At 37.0% G+C, this 23,532-nt stretch overlaps 4 protein-coding genes and 1 pseudogene across 6 annotated transcripts; 1 reads left to right on the plus strand and 4 right to left on the minus strand.

Annotated features, from left to right (window-relative positions):
* Positions 1-243: 243 nt before the first annotated feature.
* On the minus strand, positions 244-668 carry AT2G20298 (annotated as a pseudogene). The gene is made up of 2 exons: positions 528-668; positions 244-415 (listed from the first exon to the last, which is right to left on the minus strand).
* A 944-nt stretch (positions 669-1,612) lies between these two features.
* On the minus strand, positions 1,613-6,059 carry ALE2 (Protein kinase superfamily protein). The gene is made up of 8 exons (NM_179667.3): positions 5,534-6,059; positions 4,882-4,986; positions 4,680-4,790; positions 4,161-4,529; positions 3,822-4,079; positions 3,353-3,742; positions 3,017-3,242; positions 1,613-2,938 (listed from the first exon to the last, which is right to left on the minus strand). Exons 1-8 carry the CDS (start codon positions 5,604-5,606, stop codon positions 2,236-2,238), a joined length of 2,235 nt encoding a protein of 744 aa, NP_849998.1. The 5' UTR covers positions 5,607-6,059; the 3' UTR covers positions 1,613-2,235.
* Positions 6,060-6,940: 881 nt separating this feature from the next.
* Positions 6,941-9,133, minus strand: RIN13 (RPM1 interacting protein 13). The gene is made up of 3 exons (NM_127590.6): positions 8,515-9,133; positions 8,053-8,139; positions 6,941-7,964 (listed from the first exon to the last, which is right to left on the minus strand). Exons 1-3 carry the CDS (start codon positions 8,842-8,844, stop codon positions 7,089-7,091), a joined length of 1,293 nt encoding a protein of 430 aa, NP_179621.1. The 5' UTR covers positions 8,845-9,133; the 3' UTR covers positions 6,941-7,088.
* Positions 9,134-12,246: 3,113 nt separating this feature from the next.
* On the plus strand, positions 12,247-18,429 carry AT2G20320 (DENN (AEX-3) domain-containing protein). 2 transcript variants are annotated; one of them, NM_127591.6, is made up of 19 exons: positions 12,247-12,523; positions 12,771-13,841; positions 13,970-14,170; positions 14,401-14,484; positions 14,713-14,772; positions 14,874-14,918; positions 15,021-15,217; positions 15,313-15,804; positions 15,924-16,014; positions 16,109-16,288; positions 16,380-16,469; positions 16,624-16,686; positions 16,783-16,857; positions 16,939-16,989; positions 17,185-17,262; positions 17,376-17,510; positions 17,595-17,702; positions 17,793-17,858; positions 17,958-18,429. In NM_127591.6, exons 2-19 carry the CDS (start codon positions 12,843-12,845, stop codon positions 18,030-18,032), a joined length of 3,090 nt encoding a protein of 1,029 aa, NP_179622.5. In that variant the 5' UTR covers positions 12,247-12,523; positions 12,771-12,842; the 3' UTR covers positions 18,033-18,429. The 2 variants fall into 2 exon arrangements, with proteins under 2 accessions (NP_179622.5, NP_001324599.1); NM_001335675.1 differs by lacking the exon at positions 12,247-12,523 and having other exon boundaries at positions 12,748-13,841; positions 17,958-18,397.
* AT2G20330 (Transducin/WD40 repeat-like superfamily protein) lies at positions 18,414-21,429 on the minus strand. The gene is made up of 8 exons (NM_127592.4): positions 20,746-21,429; positions 20,448-20,660; positions 20,148-20,348; positions 19,937-20,044; positions 19,649-19,786; positions 19,324-19,575; positions 18,916-19,236; positions 18,414-18,828 (listed from the first exon to the last, which is right to left on the minus strand). Exons 1-8 carry the CDS (start codon positions 21,277-21,279, stop codon positions 18,649-18,651), a joined length of 1,947 nt encoding a protein of 648 aa, NP_179623.1. The 5' UTR covers positions 21,280-21,429; the 3' UTR covers positions 18,414-18,648.
* Positions 21,430-23,532: the final 2,103 nt, after the last annotated feature.

A 23,532-nucleotide genomic window follows, 5' to 3' on the forward strand; every position in this document is an offset into this window, starting at 1 on the left:
TTTATTTCCATCTTATGAGCATGATACATACTAGTCTTATATTTTAAGAAAAGTTATAGACTATTCATTAAAAAAAGAAATTGTTATATATTTACGTTTTATTAGGATTTTATCTTTGATTAATATTATAGAACGCAATATGTTTTCGATAAAGTCATTGAAAAAAACTCAATTTTAACAGTGTATAATGTTAAAAACATCTTTGTATCCACTAGAGTCAAAATAGTTTTTTCTAAAATTAGATATGCACAGACTCATCACGCGTGTGCCACTTGCACTAGAAGCATTTTGGATAGGAGGTGGTGAAGACATGAGACACTCTTTCATATGCTCATCCCTAGCAGTGGCTTCCACAAAGACTTGAAGACAAAGTTCACACCCTTTTTCAGCGAAAATGGTTTTGCATTTTTCTTTGAATGGTCGAGAGGGATGGTTCGGAACTGACATTGTTCAAAATAATCATCAATCAAACACCAACCCAACAAAAAAACAGAGAACAAGAAGATCATATAAGCTCAAGCCATACCGTGAAGGTGTTCTCGAACAGATTCGAATGATTTACAATGTTTGAAGCAAACCCCACACTAAGGCTGATGAATCGAATGGAACGCAATCTTGATGTGAAAAACATATTCTCTATAAGAATTGTACCTCTTGTAGCAAGCAACTCATTTCTTGGTTTTGCTCCCGCCGGCTTCCATGGCTTTCACACAACACAAACATGAAATTATGGTTTAGACACAAAAAACAAAACTCGGAATGATATGTTGGCTCAGTTGGTTTCTCTCTCTACTTAAGTGACTCATGAGGTTTTGTCTTCGGTACAATCCATTTTTTGTAACATTTTTCTTTTCTATATAACCACAAATATATTTTCTTCTTCTTTTTTGTTCGCTCATACGTCACATATACATATCAATTGGAAAATATTAACTCCTTATTTTCATTAGAAAATAAATCATTACAATTAAACTCAATACATATGACGATATGAGTTTCATAAGAAAGTAATATGAAAAACAATTGAGTATATAATTTTTTAGTATAAATTTTGCACGGTAATTTTGAAAATTTTAATAAATATTTAATTGATAATATAAGAAAAAAAACTAACTATTGATTAAAAATATTTAGCAATTAAAAAAAATTAACTTCTTAAAAAACTAACTATTAATATTATGAATACTAACTAGCAATTCTAGTTTCTTTGTTCTTTACTTTGGGTTCCAGTAGCATTCATTTCATGGTTCGTTTGGTCACGTTGATCTGATCAGTCAGATACTTAAATCGGACGTTCCTACATATTCCTCGATTAAAAATTATTTTGCTTTTGCCAATATAAACCAAACGCAAACGGATTTTAGCGTTTTGTCCTCAACTGTTATATCTCGAGAGATTAGATAGGTTTCATAATGTAGGCCCAATAAGACCTTATTAATTTTAAATTCAAAATTTTAAAATATTTTTTTCTCTTCCGTTTACTCAGCCACTGTGACCGTTGTTTGCTTAGCCCATAAATCGATTTTTGTGTTTATTGGGCCTACAGATTTTCTTTCTTTAGACTGTGTTGTATAACAAAATGAAGAAGACTCAGAAACTCGAAAGCAAGCTTCGGTTTGGCTGAAGTGGAAGGAGGAATTAAGAAGATATGGAGGAAGAAAGACAAACATATCAAATTATACTCTACGACTTTAAAGATCAACAATCCATGTCATTGTGTCCAATCTACAGAAGATACTAGAAATTAGAAAAGAATTACAACAGCTTTGACCAAGTGACTTGTTACCATTCACCAGCCAATTACTCTCAAGCCAGAATTTTATTTAACCAAAAAATATTTCGGATGTAAATTCAGAAAACCGGAAACTTAACAACGATGACCAAAAGCCAAATTTCTTAGGAACTTGAAAAACTAAAAAAAATTAGGTAATTACTAACTTCACTAAAATAAAATATATAAAAATGTTTTTTTGTGGGTGAGAGAGAAAAGGAGAGAACTAAATACAGGCGTCCTTCAAAATACAACCCTCCCTGTGCTTTTGCATCCTCGCAAAAACAAACAATTAAATCTCTATTGAGGATAATCATAACAACAAACAGCTCCTAAAAGAAATCAAACCGGAAATCTTTACCCAGATGAACCGAACCTGGCCGGATTAACCAGAACCTAACCATGCAGCTCAAGAGTTTGTGAGCCTCCTTTTCCCTTTTCTTCACTGTACATTTTCTGGTTTCTCAGAGCCAGTCACCATTGCCGGACCAGAGATGTCTAGACGACGACGGTCCACCGTGTTCGCTCATGCTTCCTCTCAGTCTAAAGAAGTTTCTTCTACTACGCATGGGTCTTAACGGACCTGATCTGTTTGGTAGAATAAGACCTCCTACTCTTGGAATGCTAGAGGCAGAGTGAGGCCGGTTCTCCATGTCCTCTAGTGGTCCTGAGCTATAATCCATTGTTATGAACGACGAAGCTTGACCATACCTTAACCGAGGTGTCAAATTCCACCAGCTGCTATCCGAAGGAGCCAGATCGCCTTTGAAGTCAGCAGAGTCTGGTACTGATGAGTCCTTTTGGCTGCAATAATCACCACAGGTCTCATCTGCATCGTTGTATATAAGTTTTAGTGCCTGCACAACTTCACCCATGAATGGTCTGTGTGAGACCTCTTGGTGGACGCACATGGAGGCAATCGCAGCCACTTTCGCCATGTCATCAAAGTTGTAGGTTCCAGCCAATGCAGGGTCCACCAGTTGCTCCAGGCCCTCTCTGTTGGCTAGTAAGGGTCTCGCCCATGTCACAAGGTTTTCCTCTCCCGAAGGTTGAGACATGTCTACTGGTCTTCTACCGGTTAGAAGCTCTAGTAGAACTACACCATAACTATAGACATCGCTTTTAACAAGGAGATGCCCCGTCATTGCATACTCAGGAGCCACGTACCTGAAATTATTTCCAGGGTAGTCACTGTAAGTCCAGAGTGTCTGTATTCATCATATTTGAGTTGGAAAGAAATTTTACCCAAAGGTCCCCATGACTCGAGTTGAAATATGTTGACTTCCTTCGGTTGCTTCTCTTGCCAGTCCAAAGTCTGAGACTTTTGGGGTAAAGTCATCTTCTAGGAGAACATTGCTAGCCTTGAAATCACGGTGGATTACTCGGGGATTTGAATCTTCATGGAGATAAGCCAGTCCTCTCGCTGCTCCAAGTGCAATCTTCAACCGCGCATCCCAATCAAGCGTTCCTTCTGTTTTGTCAACAACCGGAAAGCCAGGTTTTAGGTGGTGATGCAACGAGAAGTGATGGATATAATTGGGATATATTGTTATTAAAAGTGCAGAGAAAAGAATATGTCACCGTGTAAGTGGGACTCAACACTCCCATTGTGGACGAGCTCATAAATCAAGCAACGTGTACGACCTTCAATGCATATTCCAATCAGTTTCACAAGATTGCGGTGGTGCAAACGGCTTAGCATCTCGACTTCGGCAATAAATTCACGGTCTCGATTCTGATTGTCCCTAGTTAGCAGTTTCACTGCAACCTCAGTTCCATCTTCCATACTCCCCTGATAAACACGACCAAATCCGCCCTCGCCCAAAACCCTCTTGGCACTGAATCTATCAGTAGCCTTCTCAAGCTCGGAGAGTGTGAAGGTCTTAACTGATAAAGCACATGTAGCCATGGAAGACATCAAAGAATCTGAGCCTGAGCTTCTGGCGCTACTGGAAAACATAGATCCAGCACCTGCAAGGCGAATAAATTTTTCAGAAACAGGTTCTTTTAAAGCTATAGAAGCGTTAAGAAGTCAGAGGGTGAAAATTACCAGGCCTTTTGTTAATCGATGGAGCCAAAGCCGGACCAACAGCATTAGATGACTTCCCAATTTTCTTCCATTTCACGATTATAGAAATAGCTCCAACCAAAACCAGAATGAGGACAAAACCTGACAACGCAATAATTGCAATCGTTCTAAAACCTATTCCCTGGCTTTTGTTGGCAAAAGTTGTTGCATTGATCGGAATTGGAAGGCCTCCTGGAGCATCTCCAGTAACATCTCCATTTGGCGAAGAAGAAGGAATTCCTGAAGCAAGGTTAAGAAGTTCAAACTTTGAAATAAAACAAAAAAAAAGTAGAAACTTGCATCTGAATGAAATCAGTTTACCTGGATAACTTATGTGCGTAACCTCATAATCACCAAAAACAGTCTCATTTAGAGGTACTTTCTTGTGCCGGAATCTCTGATAAATAAGTGTTGCTGTAGTGTTGTCGAACTTTTCCCCAAGTGGAACAAGGTTAATATCCACCACTGTTTTCCCTTGATTTTCACTGTCGGCACTGGCACCCATTATTTTCACTTGGCTTTGTTCCAAGTATGTTCCAGCAGCAACCTCAATTTCTAACTCGTTGGTCACGGGGAAAATAGAAAAAGGTGCGACACTTAGTAGAAGCTGAACTTTCATGGGGAAGACACAACCACAAGGTGAACCAAAGGGAGTTGAAGTGAGAGGCTCCACACATGTCTGCTGACAGTCTATCAAAAGGAAAGCCGGAAATACACAGGAAAAAGTAGTTACTACGCTTGATTTATCAACTGAAGTCTGAAGAAAAAGTATTCATATAAAACATTATCGTTGCCACTATAATAGGACGCAGGATAACCAACAAGAAGCAAAAGAACTACCATGTGACGAAGGTGACACTGCAGTGGCATTGCGTCTTAAATGCCAGCGACGATGACGGTGATGACCCTTGTGCCTTAGTGGTGGAATGCGACTTGGGTTGGGGGAAAAAGCTAAAAAGGGAAAGACAATGAACAATGAATACTCCTAGACAGAAACATAATGACACTATGTTTAGGTGACAAATAGGATTCCCTTACTGACCTGGTGAAGGTGTAGGAGCAACTGATGGATTAAGATAAGGATGAAAGAAATGCATTTGATGCGCCTTTGATCGGGTAAATGGCAAACTCATCGGAAATAACCGAGCTGCAAATGATAAAGCAAGCTGATAAGTCATCTATAGATTCTTTCTACACATGTCGAATATTCATAGCAGTGAAAAGTTTCGAAAAAATAGAATGTTTCTAATAGTATGCATACTCCATCCTCCTCTCTTGGGTTTAAAAGTATAATGCCAACTGTAGAGGATAAAATTTGGCCAAGAGAATGTCACACAAAATCGATATTTCCTCAAGATACTCAGAAAAGAAAGAGTAAGATCTATGTGCATTCTAGCTATTAAAAGGTTGTGTGCCAATTAAGGCACAAAACGTGAGGACTTGATCTTCACTCTCACGCTTCACAATCACAGATTCCAAACTTAAATAATCTAAACTCTTTTGCTTACTTTGTACATAACCAAAATTAGCTTCTAAATATATCTAAATCCAATAAACAATTCTAAATATAGATAGACCACCAACTAATCTTGAGCTGTCAAAGTAAGAGCAACTTAACTAAAGGTTAATTTCTCCTATCAAAATCGTTTCCTAAATTTGAAAAGGGGAAAAGAAATTTGTTAACTAGTTCATACCAAAGCATATAGGAAACGAGGCGAGAGAGTGAAGAAGAAGAATTAACAGCAGAAGCATCGCAAAGTTCCGCATCTCTTATCTCAAATCAAAAACCACCATTAGTCAATAACGGAGACACCAAGCCTCGGCGAACACTCTCCGCCGATCAAAACGAAGACTAACCAGAACCAAAGGTGTAACCATATAGCTTCCTCAAAGCTTCACAGACATTGATTTCTCCCTCGTCCCGAAAAAAATTCAAAAACCCTAGGGTTAGAGAGAAGCGAGTAGGTTTTAACGCGATTTTGACAGATCCACGAAATGCGGCTCGAGATCTGTACAGAGCAGGGAAGCAGAGAACGAGAGCTTCTCCGACGATAGAGAGAACGAGAGCTTCTTCTCCGGCGAAGGTATCAGAGTGGTAGAGAGAGATTGGAAGCGAAGAGAGTAAAGTGAATTCGAAACCAGAAGAAGCGAAGAGAGAGAGAGAATTTAATGCTGATGGTGGGAAGGGGGCGTAGGGTAGTGTGTTGCCGTAGTGAGACTGCTTTCGGAGAAAGGCAAAAAAAAAAAAAAAAAAAAGGCGATGATGATGGCGTTAGCGAACACCGACGCGGTTTCGTATGCGCGTGGTGGCCACGCACATCGAAACGACAAAACTGGTGGCCGTTTGCTACCGTCACATCGACAAAACCGTTTCTTTTTTGGGCGTTAGTTGCCTTATTGGGCCGGGACTTACTTGAATTTTAGCCTACTAAACGGAATCGTTTTGGGTTTGATTTTTTTTTTTTTTTTTTTTTTAAAAAAAAAAAAAAAAAAAAATTAAAAACCCCAAATGGGCTGGGCTTGATTTCTATAAACTTGGAAACTAAGTATTTTCGGATTTTACTTTTGTTAAAAGTTTATTTTCGAAATATTTTACATTAAAAAGTAATAGTAATAATTCCACAAATGACAAGTATCAACTCTCAAAACTATTCCATTTTCGTGTTTGTTTCCAAAATTAATACTATATACTTGGCAAAATTTCCTATACTTTTAAGAAGACTTTATCAGTTATTTCCATTGTTTCTTTTTTTGGGTCAAAAATTCAATTGTTTCTAAAATATTAAAAGCTAACTAAATGATGGTAGAAGTAATTTTGATCCAAAATATAACAATGTTTTTCCGGTTTTGATAAATTTGGACTATTTGTCTATTAGGCAAAATAGAAGTTTGATCAAATTTAATCAAGACCATATGTGTGTGCCTCTTTCTATATCTATCGCTTTTCGATTGTTGATTGTCTTCTTTTACATTACATGGATATTTTCCCCTCCCTAATCATTTAAACAGGCAGTGATAATGATGGTATGTTTGATTTTTGACCTTAAAAAACTCAAATCAACAAACATTATTTATGTCAATTGGCAAACAGGTACTTTTTAGGACTTAATTTTATGATGTACTAGTAGCAGCTAATTAAATGATACACACAATCGAGATTGTAATAAACTACAGCACTCCCTCTACAAAATACAATCAGTGAAGAGAGTTAACCTAGGGACGGAGATACAAACTACCCTTATGAATCTTTCAATCATTCAAAAATGTTTCAAAATCAAATGACAACGTACTAGCATAGTCTTGATTTCCCGGTTCAGGTAACGGACTAACAGGGCCGGTTGGGTTAGGATTTTCCATTAGCCATTTCTCAAATTCCGATAGTTTGGTCTCCAAGACGTTTTCATTAATCCCTGGTTGCTGTTGTACCGTAGCTGTATGCGAATCTTCAGCAGTAAGAGGAGCTTTGGACGGAGCAAACCGATCCACATTTGTCTGAAACTGACGATTTCCACTACCACGTATGTTCTGGTCTGCATGTCGAGTGAACACGTTGCTCTGAGAACCAGGTAGCGCTGTGCAATGATCACGAACATTGCGTTGTTGAGTGTACGTTTCCGGGTTTAATGTAGGTGCCACTGTGGAAGAGCTATGGTGACTGGATTGTGAAACTTGAGCATTGTTAAATCGGATGCTGATACCATTTCCCGCAGAAGAGGCTACTCGGGATCGTAGGCTAAACCTATAAGAACTTCTATCCTTTTGGATCACGCTGTCGCGAACAGTGCTTAATGACTGTGCCGGTTGACTCTGCAACCCTTGATTGTGCGGAATCGGTTGCCTGATTCTATGCCTGGCTTTGACACTTGAAGGATTAGCAACACGGGTAGATGATGAACAAGGCCGGATCTCAACATGGTTTTTCCGAAGCAAAGTGTTTTTGGGTACCCGTAAAATACTTGGAGTAGGTTTTGAAGATGGTGCGGTAGGCATGTATCCTGTCCTGAAGTATTCACGTTGATTCTTCCATATCTTCTCTTTATCATTAGCATGACAATGATCTATGGAGGAGACAGCGATACACCAGTATGGACACGGAGCACGGATGTCACACACATAACAATGACACTTGAAAGAGAAACCAAATGAAAAGGATCAGCCAGGAAAAGAATCCATTAACGCTCCGTGTAGAATTAGAGAATATTTAGATACTTACCATGTCACAGTACTTCTCATGTGATGTTGAGTTGAACGCATACTTAGCACACGAATGTCGCGGATGAGGGAAATCTCTACATGCTATCTACAAAACAAAAAAAATGCTTTTTCATATTAGGAAAACTTAAGTGAACAACACTTGTATAAAGATGGAACACACCAAAGAAAAAAAGTTCATCAATGTTACACCGATTAAATTACAATAACACAAAACAGTTCAATAACTATCCATTCCTAAAACAGTTCCATCACCAAAGAAAAAAAGTTCATCAATGTTACAACGATTACTTTACAATAACACAAAACAGTTCAATAACTATCCATTCCTAAAACAGTTCCTCAGAGCTAAACAACACTAACGCATACATAATCTGAAATGAGAAACTCTGCCTTTCACACCAATTCGAATGAAGAAAACGAAAGAGAACTTAGAAATGAGAAGGGTTCAGTGAAAACATACCTCACCCTTTTGACCCACTACAAGCACATCATCATCATCGTCGTCGTCAACTGAAGTAGTCTCCCTCGTCTTGTCGGGATCACAGTCCAAAATCACACAGTCGTCATCATCTTCCAAAGCTTGATTCGACGAGTTTGGCTTCCGATACTGAGAATTTACACCACCTCTAACCTCAGAAAGAACCTCGACTATATCGGTACTGTCAGATGTATCATCGACGGGTTCCATAACACCGTTTAGCCAATCGGTGTATTCTACGTCTCCCCGTGTATCGACATCCTCTTCGCCTGAGCTCACATCGACTATATCAACATGATTACCCGAACCCATTGACAAAATTTTCGTAACTGATCGCAGAAATTCGCAGCGATTTTGAAGTAGAATCAGTTGGCATGTGAGAACACTATAATTCAGTAAATTGACCGAATTCTAATACCCGGGAAAAATCGAGGTAAGAAGAAGCAATGAAATGGAAACTTCGAGCTGAGAAATTAGGGTTTGGTTTGGAATCAAAAAGCGGATGTTGTACTGGTGGTGGTGACGATGAAATGACGAGTTTTGAACGGGTATATGATGAATATGGGCCTAATGGGCCTCAACTCAAAAGAATCTGGGCTGATTATAGAAATTGATGGATTTATATGTTTTTCATTGATTGTTCATTTGTTTGGTTTGATGATCAAATTCTTCCCAACCTTTTATGTAAAAACAATATTAAAACAAATCATTTTCTTTGCTTCAGAAAACAACTTTTAGGAAAACTCGTAATTTGTTGTAAGGAAACGGATGAAATATTTATGTAAGCAATACAATTCCCAAGACACAAAGTGCATGTGCGGCCTAGGGGGTCCTTCACTTCACGGTATCAATGCCTCAGCTTCCGCATCTCCTTATTAATATCCAACGTTTAGCGTGTTATGTGCACGTTCTAACAATATTTTCATGAAAATCAAACCCTAGAATTTGTTGATAAGTTTTTTTTATTATTATATAAATTTGTTGATATTTGTTTCAACTTGATTAGTAATTCGTACCATAGTGGTGGTATAAGTGTTATTATTTCAATCATAAAACCAGTACCAAAATTGGTAAAAACTGGCGATATATATTTTCAACTTTCTGTATTAATATTTTTTATTTCGTATAGCTATATTAGTATTGTTAACGATTTTTTTTACTAAACTTTTTCATTATTGTTAACAATCGGACGAATAATACATAATGTATTGCATTTAAGAACAAAATTAACATTAATGATTATTTTTTATTCAAGTCAAAGAGATCTCGTAAGAGTCAAATCGAACGGCTGAGATAGAAGGAAGAATGTAGCGCGTGAGAGAGACATTTAAAACAATATTCAACCGTTGGGTTTGGTAAAGCCACATTCAAAGTCAATTCCAAATTTTCAACGCTTACAAGTTTAGGACCTGAACTTTTAGTTTTTCATATATTGGTTAAAGACTTTTAATTTCTTTTAATTTTATCCATAACTTCTACAAAGTCAAATCTCGTAATCAACATTAACGTTCGTTAATACTATGAGGTAATCAAGTATAAGATTCATTTAAATTATTCCGGAATCCGAGTCATCCGATATTATGCTAGACCTGTTCTTTTCGTAAATTAAATATCTTTGACTTATAGATCTTGTAAGTACTTGATCCTAAACAAATTATTGATTGCTAAAAGTGTATATTGTGCAATCAAAATATTTTTAAGGTACATCGTGATATAATTGCTATAATTCTCTTACCACTATATTTGTTTCCTGGATGGTTTTTCCTTAAGTAGTAGCATTTACAAAACTGAATAAAAGTAGCTAGTTAACTTTAAGCAAAATATAAATATAATGATTCGAACAAAATATAATTTATTTGATATTTTGTAGCTTGGCTTAACATTTTAAAACTTGAATTGGAAAGTAATGGAAACAAGCTAAAAAGACATTTCATGGATGATTTTGTAATATTTTTTTGATTAAATGTTAGTAGATTCATACCTAATAAAGTATTTTCTTTATATTGTCATTTTTTAATCTAATGTTCTTCAAAGATAATGATTATAGATTTAGATAATAGATAATTGCCCGTATATATGTAGATTTTATATATATATATATATGATAAAAAAAATTGAATTGACATTAATAACAGTGAACTAAAAACCATAATTTTGACCAAGATTTATAGCTTAATAAATTGTCTTACTATTATCGTTGATGTATCACAATCCTTGGTTTAAAATCCAGATATGATTGAATGTTGTCAATAATAAAATAAAAAAAGGTCTTAGGGGGTGTTATTGGTTTATGATTTTAAAAGAGTTTTAGTGACTTAAAATGTCATGTACAATCAGTTGTTATTCAATCAAGATTCTTTATTTAGATATTACGTTGTGAAATCCACATATAACAATGTTGTCAAAGTTTTAGAGTTTCTTCTTTAAAATTTGATTAGGTGAATAACATTACATATAAGTAATGAAGGAAATGTTTGTTTTGTTTCAGGACCTTAAGATGTGAGCACCGCTGGTAACGAACTAGCGGATATTACAATTTGTTTTCATATAGAAAAATGGCTAGAAAAGAAGAACCACACACCTTAAAATGCAATGATGAAAATTGTGGCAGCATGGTCATATGTGTTAAAATGCAATGATCATAATGGGACATAACACTATGTTGTTGTATCATGAATCAAGGAGAACAAAGTTTTTAGCTAAACTCAGCAAAATTGCTACTTTTAAACTTGACTAGAGCGAAGTTGAGAATTACTACTAAAAAGTTTCTGAAGATTAAATAGGCAAAGAAATTACAGAGACAAATAAATAAAGAGAGTAATAGCTTGGAAGTGAAATTTATAATTCTTTTGAGTTATAAGTCAAACGAATATATATGTTTATGAGTTCAAAGCTACTAAAAAAGACAATATATATTTTTAATTCTTTTTTTGCTAATTACACTATAGCGATGAAATCTTTGGTAAGGGCCTTAGAAGTTCACGATTTAAGAATTACATCGATTAAAGTCAAATTTCTTGCATCCCTACTCAATTTTGATAACATTTGTGGTAAGATTTTGGAAAGGATTATTTGAAAGATAAAACTGAAACTTCATTTAGTTAAACTTAGCGATGAAGTCAACGATTAAGGGTTTGTAAGAACAGATAGTGCACCAAACTCATAATTATGCATAGAGCTAGAACTTGGAAACAAATCTGATGATCGAAAATCAGATAAATGAAGTTTCTGCTCCCTCTTCATAATTAAAGTTGCTATTTAGGTATTATAGTTTCAAATATTTTTGCATATATAAAATACGTCCATTCAAAGACATGCACCATAACATGCAAAAGTAACATAATGGAGAAAATAGTAACATATGTTGTTATTATACCATTTTTGAAATTGTTAATAAGCTTTTCATATTTTCTACTATTTTTTAAATAACGAATCTTGGCAAAATAAATGAGAGATTATTTTAAATGACTACATAAGAATACCAGATTTGCTATTCCTTTTTGGTAATTGTGTGGGAATGAAAGTAATGAAGTTTAAATTAGACAAAACAAGTCAAATTAATCAACAATTTTGGTTGTATTTGCTCATAACATGAAGACCACGTTTAGTAGAGTTAAAGGAAAAAAAACGTGAGAGGTTAAAAAGACAAATAAAAAAAGATAAAAAGCTGTTCTTCTCCTGGTCTCAAGTATAACCTCCCCTTTTTCGTATAATTCTATTTTTAGTACAAACTTTATTTATCTGTCTTTTTCACCCCTCCCAGAGAAGAAGATTCAATTCCACTTTTGTTGTTGTTTGTTCCAATTTGTGTTTTGTAATCTTCTTCTCTCCCTAATCTTCTTCACCGCGCATTCATTTCCTTCCCTCCATAATCCAAGCTTCCGTTACAAGCTCTCTCTCTCTTCTTCCTCTTTTTCGTGTTTGAATTTTCCTGAAATTAAAAAACAAAATCTCTCAGGAGCATTATTGATTTTGCTGGAGGATTTGAAAGGTATCTAATTCTTAAATTCTGTGATCATCTTCTTTTGATTCGCATAGGCTGGTGTTTAGCTGGAACCTTGAATTCGTTCTTACCAAAAAAAAATTGAATTTTCTTATGATTTCAAACTCTTCTAAAAAAATTAGGGTTTCGTTATAAATAAAGGATTGGTGATTCGATGATCGTAGGATTGTGTTGATAATATTGCTTTGTTTTTGATTAGATTGTTGATGTGTTTTTTTTTGTGTGTGTGTTTTAGGAGAGATTTTGTTGGTGTGTTAGTTGTTTGATTTTGGCTGATGTTGTGTGAGGGAGGAGGAGGAAGTGGTGTATGAAGCCGAGCTTTAATACGGATATGCAGGGAGACGTTTTGGCTGTTCATCGAGATGATATATTAGGATACCCGAAGAAGACCGATGTTGAAGATTTTAGGGATGGAGATGAAAATGGATGGACAACTTCGAGTAGGAGGAATACGTTGGACATGGTTAAGGAAGGTATGTTGTTGAATGCAGAGGAGTTGACTACATCTTGCGAGGAGAAGGTATCGATAAGTAGAGACGAATTCGGTACCTTGAGGAGTGAAGCACAGATTATGGTGGAAAGAGATGGTGTGAGGAGTCCTGTAACTAGTAAGTGTAAAACAGGTGATGAACAAATTACATCTTGGAAAAATGAAAATGGACATGAGTCTTTTAAGCTGTATGAACAAGGTGTGTTGGAGAGAGATGAAAAGGTACTCGATTTTGTGTCAAGGGATAATGAAGAATCTGCTTCAGGTTCACCAGAGAGGGATGACATTACTCTTAGTAAAGAGATTAAAGAACTGGATACACAAGTGGTAAATGGTCATCTGAAGGTAGGTGGAACCGAAGAAGATACAGCAGCATGTGATAGATGTGAAAATAGGGATGAGAACAGATTGTTGGAAAAGAACAGTGAAGATAATGAACTGCAGAGTCCAAGATGCGAGACACAAGTTAATAATACAAGTATTAGAAAGATGGAAATGAGAGAAGTTATAGGAGAGCAAGACTCTTCGCCATGTACTGCGGATGCAGTTAAAGTAGCTGGAGAGACATATCAAAACGTATACTTCAATGGACCAGTCTTACCGCAGTCACCTACACAAGGACATAGGCGCACCCAAAGTGAGATAGGGACTCCTGGACACAGACGCACAAACAGTTTCCAGAGATTGAAAACACAGATGCAAAAGGCTTGGCGTGGTGTCAGCAATCTGCGTGAGGATAACCGGCCCACTTTCAATCCTGAGGTCTTAGCAAACCAAAAAAGACAGTGGTACCAGCTCCACTCTTCAAAAGCTCTGGTATTCAATCTCTCTAGGATGTCTACGTTTTTGGCTACGTAGTTCTTCTTCCCCGTTAACTGTCTGAAAGTTCTGGTCTTGCATGGCATATTAGCTGACTAATGTTTTCCATTTGATAAATACTCTAGGATCAAACAAAATTGAAGGAGCCAGCGTCACTGTTTGAACATTTTATCATCGTGGGGCTTCATCCGGAAACGAATTTGAGGCCAGTGGAAGAGGCTTTCCGTAGAAGAAAGAAATGGGAGATGGAGATGTCAAGGTATGAAGTGGCAGATTACAGAATACTCCGTCACCGTGGGCCTCAATTTCCTATATTGGAGCCACAGGTTTGTGCTACCTTGTTTTTTTCTTTGAGTTTACATAGTTTTGAGCATGCTTAGAGATGTAACGTGAGACACGTATTCTGTTTCCTATTCATCGTTTTTTTTCTTTCTTGTGCATACTTTATTTGCCACTCTTTTATTTCATTTGAATACATTCTTGCTTGCCTGTTCTGCTTCATGGCAGATTGAGTTGCTTTCTTTCTTCTCTTTATCAACTTTTCTTCCATGCACAGATTCTTTTTAAATACCCTCCCGGAAAGAAGGTAGCAATGCGTCCAAAGGATCTAGCAACTTTCTGCTTTCCTGGTGGTGTCAAGGTATGATATGTATGGTGTGTCTCTTTTTAATTTTTAAATGACTGTCAATGTGCATTGGTAGATTCATAGTTATGAGCCACCTCAGTTAATTAGAGAAGTTACCTAGAAGACTAGAATTGTTTCGTACTACTGTTAATAATATGCATCATTTTAGATGGCATCATTAATTAGGCTATTCTGTAATATATGCAGCAACTAAGACTGTTAAAACGTTATTTTTCTTAACAGGCACGACTTTTGGAGAGGACCCCATCTCTCAGTGATCTAAATGAGCTTGTGTATGGACAGGTCTGAAAATATTTTTGAATAAATAGCTGTAGGAGCTTCAGTAGTTCATTCCTGTTACTTGGAACATAGGTTGACATATCATACTTTTGAATTTACTGCAGGAACATTTAGGCACTGATGATTCGTCATTCATATTTTCGTTCAAGGTACTCTTACCATTTCTTTATGCCCCTTTAATTTTTTTTTAGTGTCAGATATCCACTAGTCATGTAAAATCTAACACGAGGCAAATCAAAATTATCTGTCAGGTAGCAGATGATGCGACATTGTATGGTGTTTGCTTACATGTCTCGGAGATTGTTCAGAGACCCCCTGGTGTATTAAGCACTGCGTCACCCTTGCATTCATCTGGAGGAGGCAGTCGTTTTTTGGTTTCTGCACCTCGATGCTACTGCTTGTTGACCAGAGTCCCTTTTTTTGAACTACACTTTGAGATGTTAAACAGGTACATAAGATGCCCCTACTCTTAGTAGTGCTTTTTCCTTGCATTAAACAGAGACCGCAAAACATATGCTGAAGGTCATTCACTTGTTGATGCAGTATGATTGCACAAGAGCGTCTAAAACGAATAACCGAATTTGTTAGTGAGATGTCTCTTGCTGCTGCATGCTATCTTCCATCAATATCCAGGAGGAATGATCAAATTGATAGCCGTGTTTCATCACCTCGTAGCAACCCTGATGATTGGATGGCTTCTGCAATACCTGTTGATGGAGTCATGGCACTCACTGCCGCAGCTGCAGGACTGATAACGGATAGTGACATTGCGAATTTTGCAGAACCTCAATCTCCAGATAGTGTTGTCACCAGTGATACTTCAGATGTTAGCCAGATCAAGGAAATAGAAAGAGACGGAAGAAAAGTTTTCCATTGTTACGATGAAAATTCTCCTGAAGTATTTGAGAACCACTTGGATACCCCCGAAAGAACGTCCCAGAGCTATGACAATGGCCACACTTCTCCAGAGGTTACATGTTCTGATCCTAGGACCCAACCGATAGAGCGTAATGAAAGCTGTGAGTCTGTGTTCAGGTAAAATTCATCAAAAATTGACCGAACCACTCTAATCTCTGGAAAAGTAATGTGGTTGTCTTTTTTCAGTTAATGTTATGATTCAGTATAATTCAGATTTACATTTTTATATATGGCAGTTCAGCTAGAAGTGTGTTGTCAGATGATGTTGATGAATTATCGAATAGCGAAAATGATTTTGGAGATGATTTAATACTGGAATGGGCTAAAGTAAGGAAATCACTAGTAGCTTCACCTTTTAGTTGCTCTATCATCTCTCCTTCATTGTTCTCATATACTGTTATATGGTATATCAACTTGATAGGACCACAACAATGATTCCTTACAATTAGTTTGCGGCTACCATTCATTGGCAATTCCTTCCCGTGGAAGTGAAGTAGTTTTCCACCCCCTGGAACATTTACAATCAATCTCGTATACCCGTCCTCCAGTTTCAGCTCTAGGATTGTCAGAAGAATATATTTGCTCTTCTGATTCTAAAGAGGTATATTTGATATCAGATAATATCCTTTTGTAGTCTAGTCTTGTCTCGACTTTATAATCTCATCTCAACCACTTTTCTTCTTCTGCCAAAGATAAATGCAAGGTTGGCAGCTGCTGAGGAGGCCATGGGTCTCTCAATGTGGACAACGGCAACAGTTTGTCGTATTCTCTCACTTGAAACTGTACGGTCTCTTCTTAGCATCTTTCCTTTTCTTTTGATGGTTCAGTGTCGGTTTTAGATCAACCTATATAAAATCCATCTCTTATTTGTGCCTTGAGTTAGTGTTTTCAAAGATAACAAATATCTGAAGTTGTAAGGTATTTTCTTTCTTCCAGATTATGTCACTGCTTGCTGGAGTATTATTAGAGAAGCAAATTGTTATAATCTGCCCAAATCTGGTTAGTTAAATATGTCCTCTGATCGTTATTTATCTTCAATTACTTGAGGAGATTCAAATGGAAATGGTCACTTGAACTGACCGGCAACTATTGCAGGGTGTTTTGTCAGCAATAGTACTGTCTCTTGTACCAATGATTCGGCCATTTCAGTGGCAGAGTTTATTGCTTCCGGTAAGCATGACATCATTAGAAAAACAATTGACTTACCAAAATTGTAGTTTCCTTGGCGTAACTTCTCTCTGTTGTCTTCAGGTTCTGCCTGGAAGGATGTTTGATTTCCTCGAGGCACCGGTTCCCTTCCTTGTAAGTATATATTCCGTATGAAGTATCTCGTGCCATGTCTTTAATAGCTAGATAATTAGTTATTCTGAGGAGGTGAATGTTCATTAGTCTATAATAAACCATGAAAATCTCGATTTTAGTTGATGTTGCATCGGCAATCGTGAACAATGCATTTTTCTTGTTGCTCACACGGTCTGCGTTTGCACCACCTGGCAGGTCGGTATACACAGTAAACCTATTGATTGGAAGGTCAAGACGTCTAATCTTATTCTAGTTAACATCCTCAACAATCAGGTTCGGTGGCCTTATCATGAAAGTCTTGTATTTCTTTTCTTTTTTTGTTAGGTATCCAAAACCGATAAAACCGACAATTCTCAAGGCATGTAACGTTAATTATGTTTCTTCAGGTAAAAATATGTAACATGCCAGCATTGCCTCAGTGTAGAGAACTTATGGCTCAGTTGGCTCCAATCCATGCAACATTGGCTCATCAGAGCTCGAACGCTAGAAGACACCCGGTTTATAAATGCAATGAAGTGCAAGTAAGTAGTTTACCAATGCATTGCACCTCAAATTCTACCAAAATGAAATTGCTTAACCCGATCATATGACTGACTGTTTCTCAGGCAGAAGCCGCGACTAAGTTCTTGAGAGTAATGAGAGATTACATGGAGTCTCTTTGCTCAGATTTACACTCTCACACCATAACAAGTGTTCAATCCAATAGCGACAGGGTACTTACTTATATAGCTACTCTCCTCGAAGCTGAACAAGAACTACTTTATTTCTATCTCTCACCAACTCTCTAAATCTTTCTTTATCAGGTTTCTCTACTTCTAAAGGACAGTTTTATCGATTCATTTCCTGGTAGAGATCGACCCTTCATTAAGGTACAAAATCCTAATCCCAATCGTGGCATCAGTTTTTGATATTCTCACTGGAATCCAGAGGCTTACAAGTTCCATCCTTTGTTATTCTGGGTTTTGCAGTTATTTGTAGACACACAACTGTTTAGTGTTTTATCAGACTCGCGACTATCGAGCTTTGAGAACGGGAGTCTCTGAAGCTCATTTTGTCATCAACTTATATACAATACAAAACTGAAGAAACAAACCAAAGTCAAATCATATGAAAAGAAGGAAAAGAAAAGCAAAAGAGGGTAACTTTTACTACCCTATATACGCAGAGAGAGAGAGGTGATGGAATACAAATGTTTTAACTCAGATTTTACTGCAGTGGAAAAGTAAGAAAACAAGAAAACAGAGACATGCTTATCGTGTCTGGATCTTTCTGATCCATTTTTACCATTAACATACTTGTTTGAAAACTTATTTCCTGCTCTTGTAAATTATTAACCACCGCTCAATAGAAGCTTTTGTTTGTTATAGTTTGAACAGAACACTTGAAAACCCTTTTTACTTAATTCAAGTGCTTTGATTTCAATAGACATGCTGCATAGTATCTAATTTGCATTTTCTTACGAAGCATATATTATGACAAAAATTGCTGTTCCACAATTGTTACGTAAACTGCAATTCTGTAAACTTAACGATGACAATGGCGGAATGTAAAAATGCAATTCGGGGATGAATGTGTTCTTTCAGTATATTCTAAAGTGCCACGATATGATAACATTATACAGAATACAAGGAAACGGTCGTTGAATTTGAAAAACTCTAATTATTTTTTAGTGTCACCTTCTTCTTCTTCGTCATCAGATTTAGCGAAGATGGTCTTAGGCTGGGTCTGAGAGTAAGCAGGTGCAATAAACTTTGGATCTTTAACAGCAACCTCTGCGTATTTCAATATTGCTTCTCTTGGATCTTCTTCCATCCACGTCTCTTTTATCATCCCACCTTGCTGCAAACACACACAAGAAGAAGATTTTAATACTGTATCACTAATACCACGAATCCAAAAACCAAAGAAGTTACCGAGGATCTGTACCTTGAGAAGATATTGTGTTAATAAGCCACTACCAGTAGTCCCAACTCTTCCACCATGACCAGGACCTGTCATGGGTATCTCAGGCTTGTGGGATTTCATTGGATCCTTCAATGCTTTCTCTCTTTCTCGTTTACGGCTTGGTGCGTCTCTGAACAATGGTAATGCATGAGGATTGTGTATTACTGGTTCTGGTTGGTAATCATCTACAGATTTCTTCCTTGGTGCACGTGCAACACAGACGCATGCGCCTCTCTCGCTCTGACTTGGGTCGTAAAGAATGTGAGTCCCTCCTTGGCTTTTGTCTCCGGATGTTGCAAATATCTACAGCAACAGAACCCGCTTAGTGTGAAGTTGAGAACCAGATTTTAGAAAAAGGGAACACTGCTATTGTTGTTGTTGATATTTTACCTGATTCAACCTCGGGTGCCAAGCGCATTGCACCACGCTGGAAGTTGGAGAGATTCCGACTTTTTGAACTATCTCTAGTTTGGTGCGATCGTAGAAACATAGCAAGCCTCCTGTTGTGCTGTCTTTCTCGACGGATGTTCCAGTCAGGATGATTTGTTCGTCTGGACTAAAGGCAACGTTGGTTTGAGGATAATAATTAGGTAGACCCTCGAAAACTTTTAGAGCTTCTTTCATCTGCCGCAAGTCCCAGACCTGATCCAAGATTCAAGAAATAGCTCAGTTTCTATAGCTGAGCCTCGAAAACAGGTTATTATCTAAGGTTTACCTTCAGAGAACCATCAAAACTCCTTGACAACAGAATTCTGCCATCGCTAGAGAACTTTACAGAGGTTATATCATCAGTGTGGGCCTTCCCAACGTATATATCTGGTCGGCTTCCCCATCCCGGCTTGAGACTCCAAATCTTGATCGAAAAACAAGAAAAGGTATAAGACCATTAATCTAGCCAAATTACTGTACATCGTATATTCTAAGCATGTTAGACTAGATAAAACACAAACTTTTCCTGACAGAGTGTAATCAGGAAATCAAAGCAAGCCTCTACAATCATTACCTGTATAGATCCATCTCCTACACCACCGGCGATACGCTTTCCGTCACGGTCCCAAGCACAGGTTGTAACTGGAACCCTCCCTGGTCTAGCAAGCTTAGGCTTAATAACCTGCTCCAATAAACAGTTAAATGATACCACTTGCATGCTGAAATCAAACCACGATTTTCATTGGAGAAAAACTAAAATGGGAATGTAGACAGGGGAAATGTACCTGCGTTTGGCTTAGGAAGTTATTAACATCCCATATACGCAAAGACCCGTCTTCCGACGAAGTCAGAACGGTTTCCTTAGTCCTCGGATGCCATTCTCCACAGGTCAACCCACAAATATGTCCCTTAGTGTTCTTCAGATCACGAATATACATATCTCCTTTCATAAACTCACCAAGAGTAAGACCATCTCGATCAAAAATCTGAAATTCAAAAGAAAGAAACGAGTGTTAACAATTCATAGATGATAAAGAATCGTAGAAGAGAGTCAGTAACGTTAGTGTTGTTCACGAACGTTCTACCTTAGCTTGTGCAGAGCCAGTAACGCATAGAAATTGACCAGAAGTGGGACTCCAGCTCACGCTGCGAACTTGGTGTCCCTCAGATGGCTCTATCTGTCTAAAAGACTGTAGTCTCGAATTCATCCCTTGGAAATCGTACATTCTCACAGTGTAGTCATAGCTTCCTGAAAGAACTCTAGCTCCAGCACTATCAACAGCGAGAGATGAAACAATCTGATTCCAGGAAACAAAAACCTTTGTTCAATTTCGAATTCAAAATCTCCATTGAAACTACTTCAAACAAGAGTTTAGTATATACCTTTGTATGTCCCTTAAGCTGAATCTCGTTGCTCAATGGAATCTGGTAACGATTCTCCTCGTTGTCATTATCATCATCGTCATCTGAATCTTCATCTGAATCTCGAGCAGCAGGAGGCGGCGGCGGAGGACCGATCATATCCCCCTCATCATCAGAATCATTAATGTTCCCGAGTCCCTTAGGCGGTGGCGGTGGTCCCATCATAACTTCTTCATCCTCCTCCTCTTCCTCTTGCGTCCGTTTAGATGACGGTGGCGGTGGCGGACCCATTGCTACATCACCGGAGCTGTTAGGGTTACGATTCGGACCGCGAACACTTCGGAGCCAGGTTTGAGATGAGGAAGATAGAGACGGGAATCCAGATTTATCGGAATCAGGTTTCTTCGTGGTGATATCCGACGAAACTCCGGCGTCGTTGGCTACATCGGTGCGGCGAGTTGCGCTGTGAATGGCTTCAGTTGACGCCGAAACCTTCGATGTCTTACCGAACGAAACAGGAAAATGAGCTCGTAGACCTTCCAATTCGTCCTCCATTGCTTTCTCTTCCTTCTCAGAATTTTGATTTGGGATACAAATTATATAACGTCCGGTGACCTCGCCGCCATGAAAATTCCCGTTGCTGTTACCGGCGACAAAAGATTGTGGCGGTTAAGTCCATAAGACACAACAATATTGGGCCTAAACATATAAGCCCTAACTGCCTTAGTAAATAAAGTTTTCTTCTTCTAAAACCTAAATTTTAAATTGGGCTTCAACATAAAGGCCCATTTATGTCCCTTTGCTTGAGTTATTTTTCATTTTTTTCACCTACGAGAGTATTTATTTCGGTGCAAATTGTGATTTCTCTCGGGTGAAATAAGAGACAAAGTGTCATGATTTTGAGAATATACTGTTCAACTGTCAACTAAAGGGAATGCTAACATTTTATACAGTTCGACTTTCAACTAAGGGGAATGCTGTGTTATATTTATAGCGATACACTTTGTCGTCGCCGCGAGATGTCGAAATGCAAATCTTAAGGGTCATAGGTTTATAAAGACAGATATTTGCAGAGTTAGTGTGAGTGGTATGTGTTTGGACCGATCTAATTTTGTCCCTCGCACATAAAACAATAAATATAACAAATAGCTGGTCGATAAATGTATCAAAGTTGAGGCTTCTCTCTTAGGTCATATGCTCTAACCAATCGATACATGCTTGAGATGACTTTAACCATAAGGCCATAATACATGGCATTGGTTTTGCATATTTGTAGAATCTAGCTCAAATATTTGGTGAAAACAGCTAACTAGCTAGGTTTAAGTGCTTAACGAAAAAAAATATATTGTTTAGAAATATTCAATATGATTTTATACATTTTAAAATATCATTTGTCTGCCAATCTAACCAATATTGGAGCTGGTGGTGTCACATGTTCCTCTTACTTATGTTTTAGTTTTGCTGTTACAAGTGTATTCTGGTTATTTTGGTTTGTACTATGTGGAGTTTGTGGCGATTTCCTTACATAACATCAATTTTCAAAACAGATTTTTAGGCACGTAAACAACAAGTACAAAGATCCTTAAATTTCAAATAATATTAGAAGATATTGGTAAAGTTGATATTATTATTTATGTTTTTTCTTATTTTATTTTTGCTTTTAGGTTTATCATTATTAACAAACTAAAACAAACAATCATATTGTGCGTCAAGTGAGATATCAGCTAAGTAGAATCTTAGCTCAAATATCCGGTGAAAACAGCTAAGTAGCTAGGTTCCTTACATAACATCAATTTTTAAAACAGATTGTTATGCACGTAGACAAAAAGTACAAAGATCCTTAAATTTCAACTAAATAGAAGATATTGGTAAAGTTGTATTTTTTTTTCTTTTTTGCTTTTATGTTTATCATTAACAAACTAAAACAAACTGTCATATTTTGCGTTTAAGTCTATGTTGCATGAAAACTCTTTCCGCAGTGCGTTTCCCATTTCTGAAACGTTTCGAAAACGAAAACTCTCGCAAATTAGATGAAAACTTACGAAAACGCGTTTTCTAAAATTCTATGTTTGGAAATATGATGGAAACTCACGTTTCTGTTTTGGAAATGCGAAAAATCTTTTTTATTTTATTTTGGGAACTTAATAATTTAAAAGTTTGGAAATATTAAGATTTAACTACTTGTATGACTCGAGTTTTAACATCTTTCTCTCGACAAACTAGTTTTCAAGTGCTTTCTATGATTTTTGATGGAACTAATGTAAATGATGGTCTAAATATTTGATATTAAGTCTTTTAATCTTTATTTTTTAGAATTTTAGTTTAAATATTTGATATTTATTTTTTGGATTTTGATTGTTTAAAGTATATATATGTACCGGGATGTACCTCTTATTAAGGATGTATTTATAATTGGATTGACTTCTCTCTTTTTCTTTAATAGAAATGTGAATATATATCATATTAATGAAAGTTTTTTGATATACATATTAAAGAAAGTTGAGGGTTTACAAAATAGCTTAACCAAACGTTTGTAATCTTGCCAAAAATAAAGGTAAAAGTCAAGAGATACAAGGTATTAGGTGTGTTGAGTGTGAATCAACAAGTGCTACCGGATCCACAAAATCATCAGACTTCTTAAACCTACGATATTCGATACTCCAATATGATTTGTTCCATCAGTAACATATAATACATATTTTGATTTGTTTACGACCAATTTGTCACGTGAATTATGGGGTCCTATATATTTTAGACGTTTGTAGACAAAGGAAAATAATTGAATTGCTGTCTTTTAACGTGCGTTCA

This window comes from Arabidopsis thaliana, chromosome 2, assembly GCF_000001735.4.
Source record: "Arabidopsis thaliana chromosome 2, partial sequence".
NCBI classification, from domain to species: Eukaryota; Viridiplantae; Streptophyta; class Magnoliopsida; order Brassicales; family Brassicaceae; genus Arabidopsis; species Arabidopsis thaliana.

What these genes read in the sequence shown, in the direction of transcription:
- ALE2 (NM_179667.3), bottom strand. Translation starts at nt 5,606, where the DNA reads ATGCGGAACTTTGCGATGCTTCTGCTGTTAATTCTTCTTCTTCACTCT. An exon ending in CTCGTTTCCTATATGCTTTG is followed by an intron (nt 4,987 to 5,533) that starts GTATGAACTAGT and finishes TATCATTTGCAG; the next exon opens with CTCGGTTATTTCCGATGAGT. An exon ending in CGAGTCATGGGGACCTTTGG is followed by an intron (nt 2,939 to 3,016) that starts GTAAAATTTCTT and finishes AAATAATTTCAG; the next exon opens with GTACGTGGCTCCTGAGTATG.
- RIN13 (NM_127590.6), bottom strand. Translation starts at nt 8,844, where the DNA reads ATGGGTTCGGGTAATCATGTTGATATAGTCGATGTGAGCTCAGGCGAA. An exon ending in TAGTGGGTCAAAAGGGTGAG is followed by an intron (nt 8,140 to 8,514) that starts GTATGTTTTCAC and finishes TTTGTTTTGTAG; the next exon opens with ATAGCATGTAGAGATTTCCC. An exon ending in ATGAGAAGTACTGTGACATG is followed by an intron (nt 7,965 to 8,052) that starts GTAAGTATCTAA and finishes TTCTCTTTCAAG; the next exon opens with TGTCATTGTTATGTGTGTGA.
- AT2G20320 (NM_127591.6), top strand. Translation starts at nt 12,843, where the DNA reads ATGAAGCCGAGCTTTAATACGGATATGCAGGGAGACGTTTTGGCTGTT. An exon ending in TTCCTATATTGGAGCCACAG is followed by an intron (nt 14,171 to 14,400) that starts GTTTGTGCTACC and finishes TTCCATGCACAG; the next exon opens with ATTCTTTTTAAATACCCTCC. An exon ending in GCTTTCCTGGTGGTGTCAAG is followed by an intron (nt 14,485 to 14,712) that starts GTATGATATGTA and finishes TTTTCTTAACAG; the next exon opens with GCACGACTTTTGGAGAGGAC.
- AT2G20330 (NM_127592.4), bottom strand. Translation starts at nt 21,279, where the DNA reads ATGGAGGACGAATTGGAAGGTCTACGAGCTCATTTTCCTGTTTCGTTC. An exon ending in CTGGCTCTGCACAAGCTAAG is followed by an intron (nt 20,349 to 20,447) that starts GTAGAACGTTCG and finishes TTTGAATTTCAG; the next exon opens with ATTTTTGATCGAGATGGTCT. An exon ending in GTTTTGATGGTTCTCTGAAG is followed by an intron (nt 19,576 to 19,648) that starts GTAAACCTTAGA and finishes ATCTTGGATCAG; the next exon opens with GTCTGGGACTTGCGGCAGAT.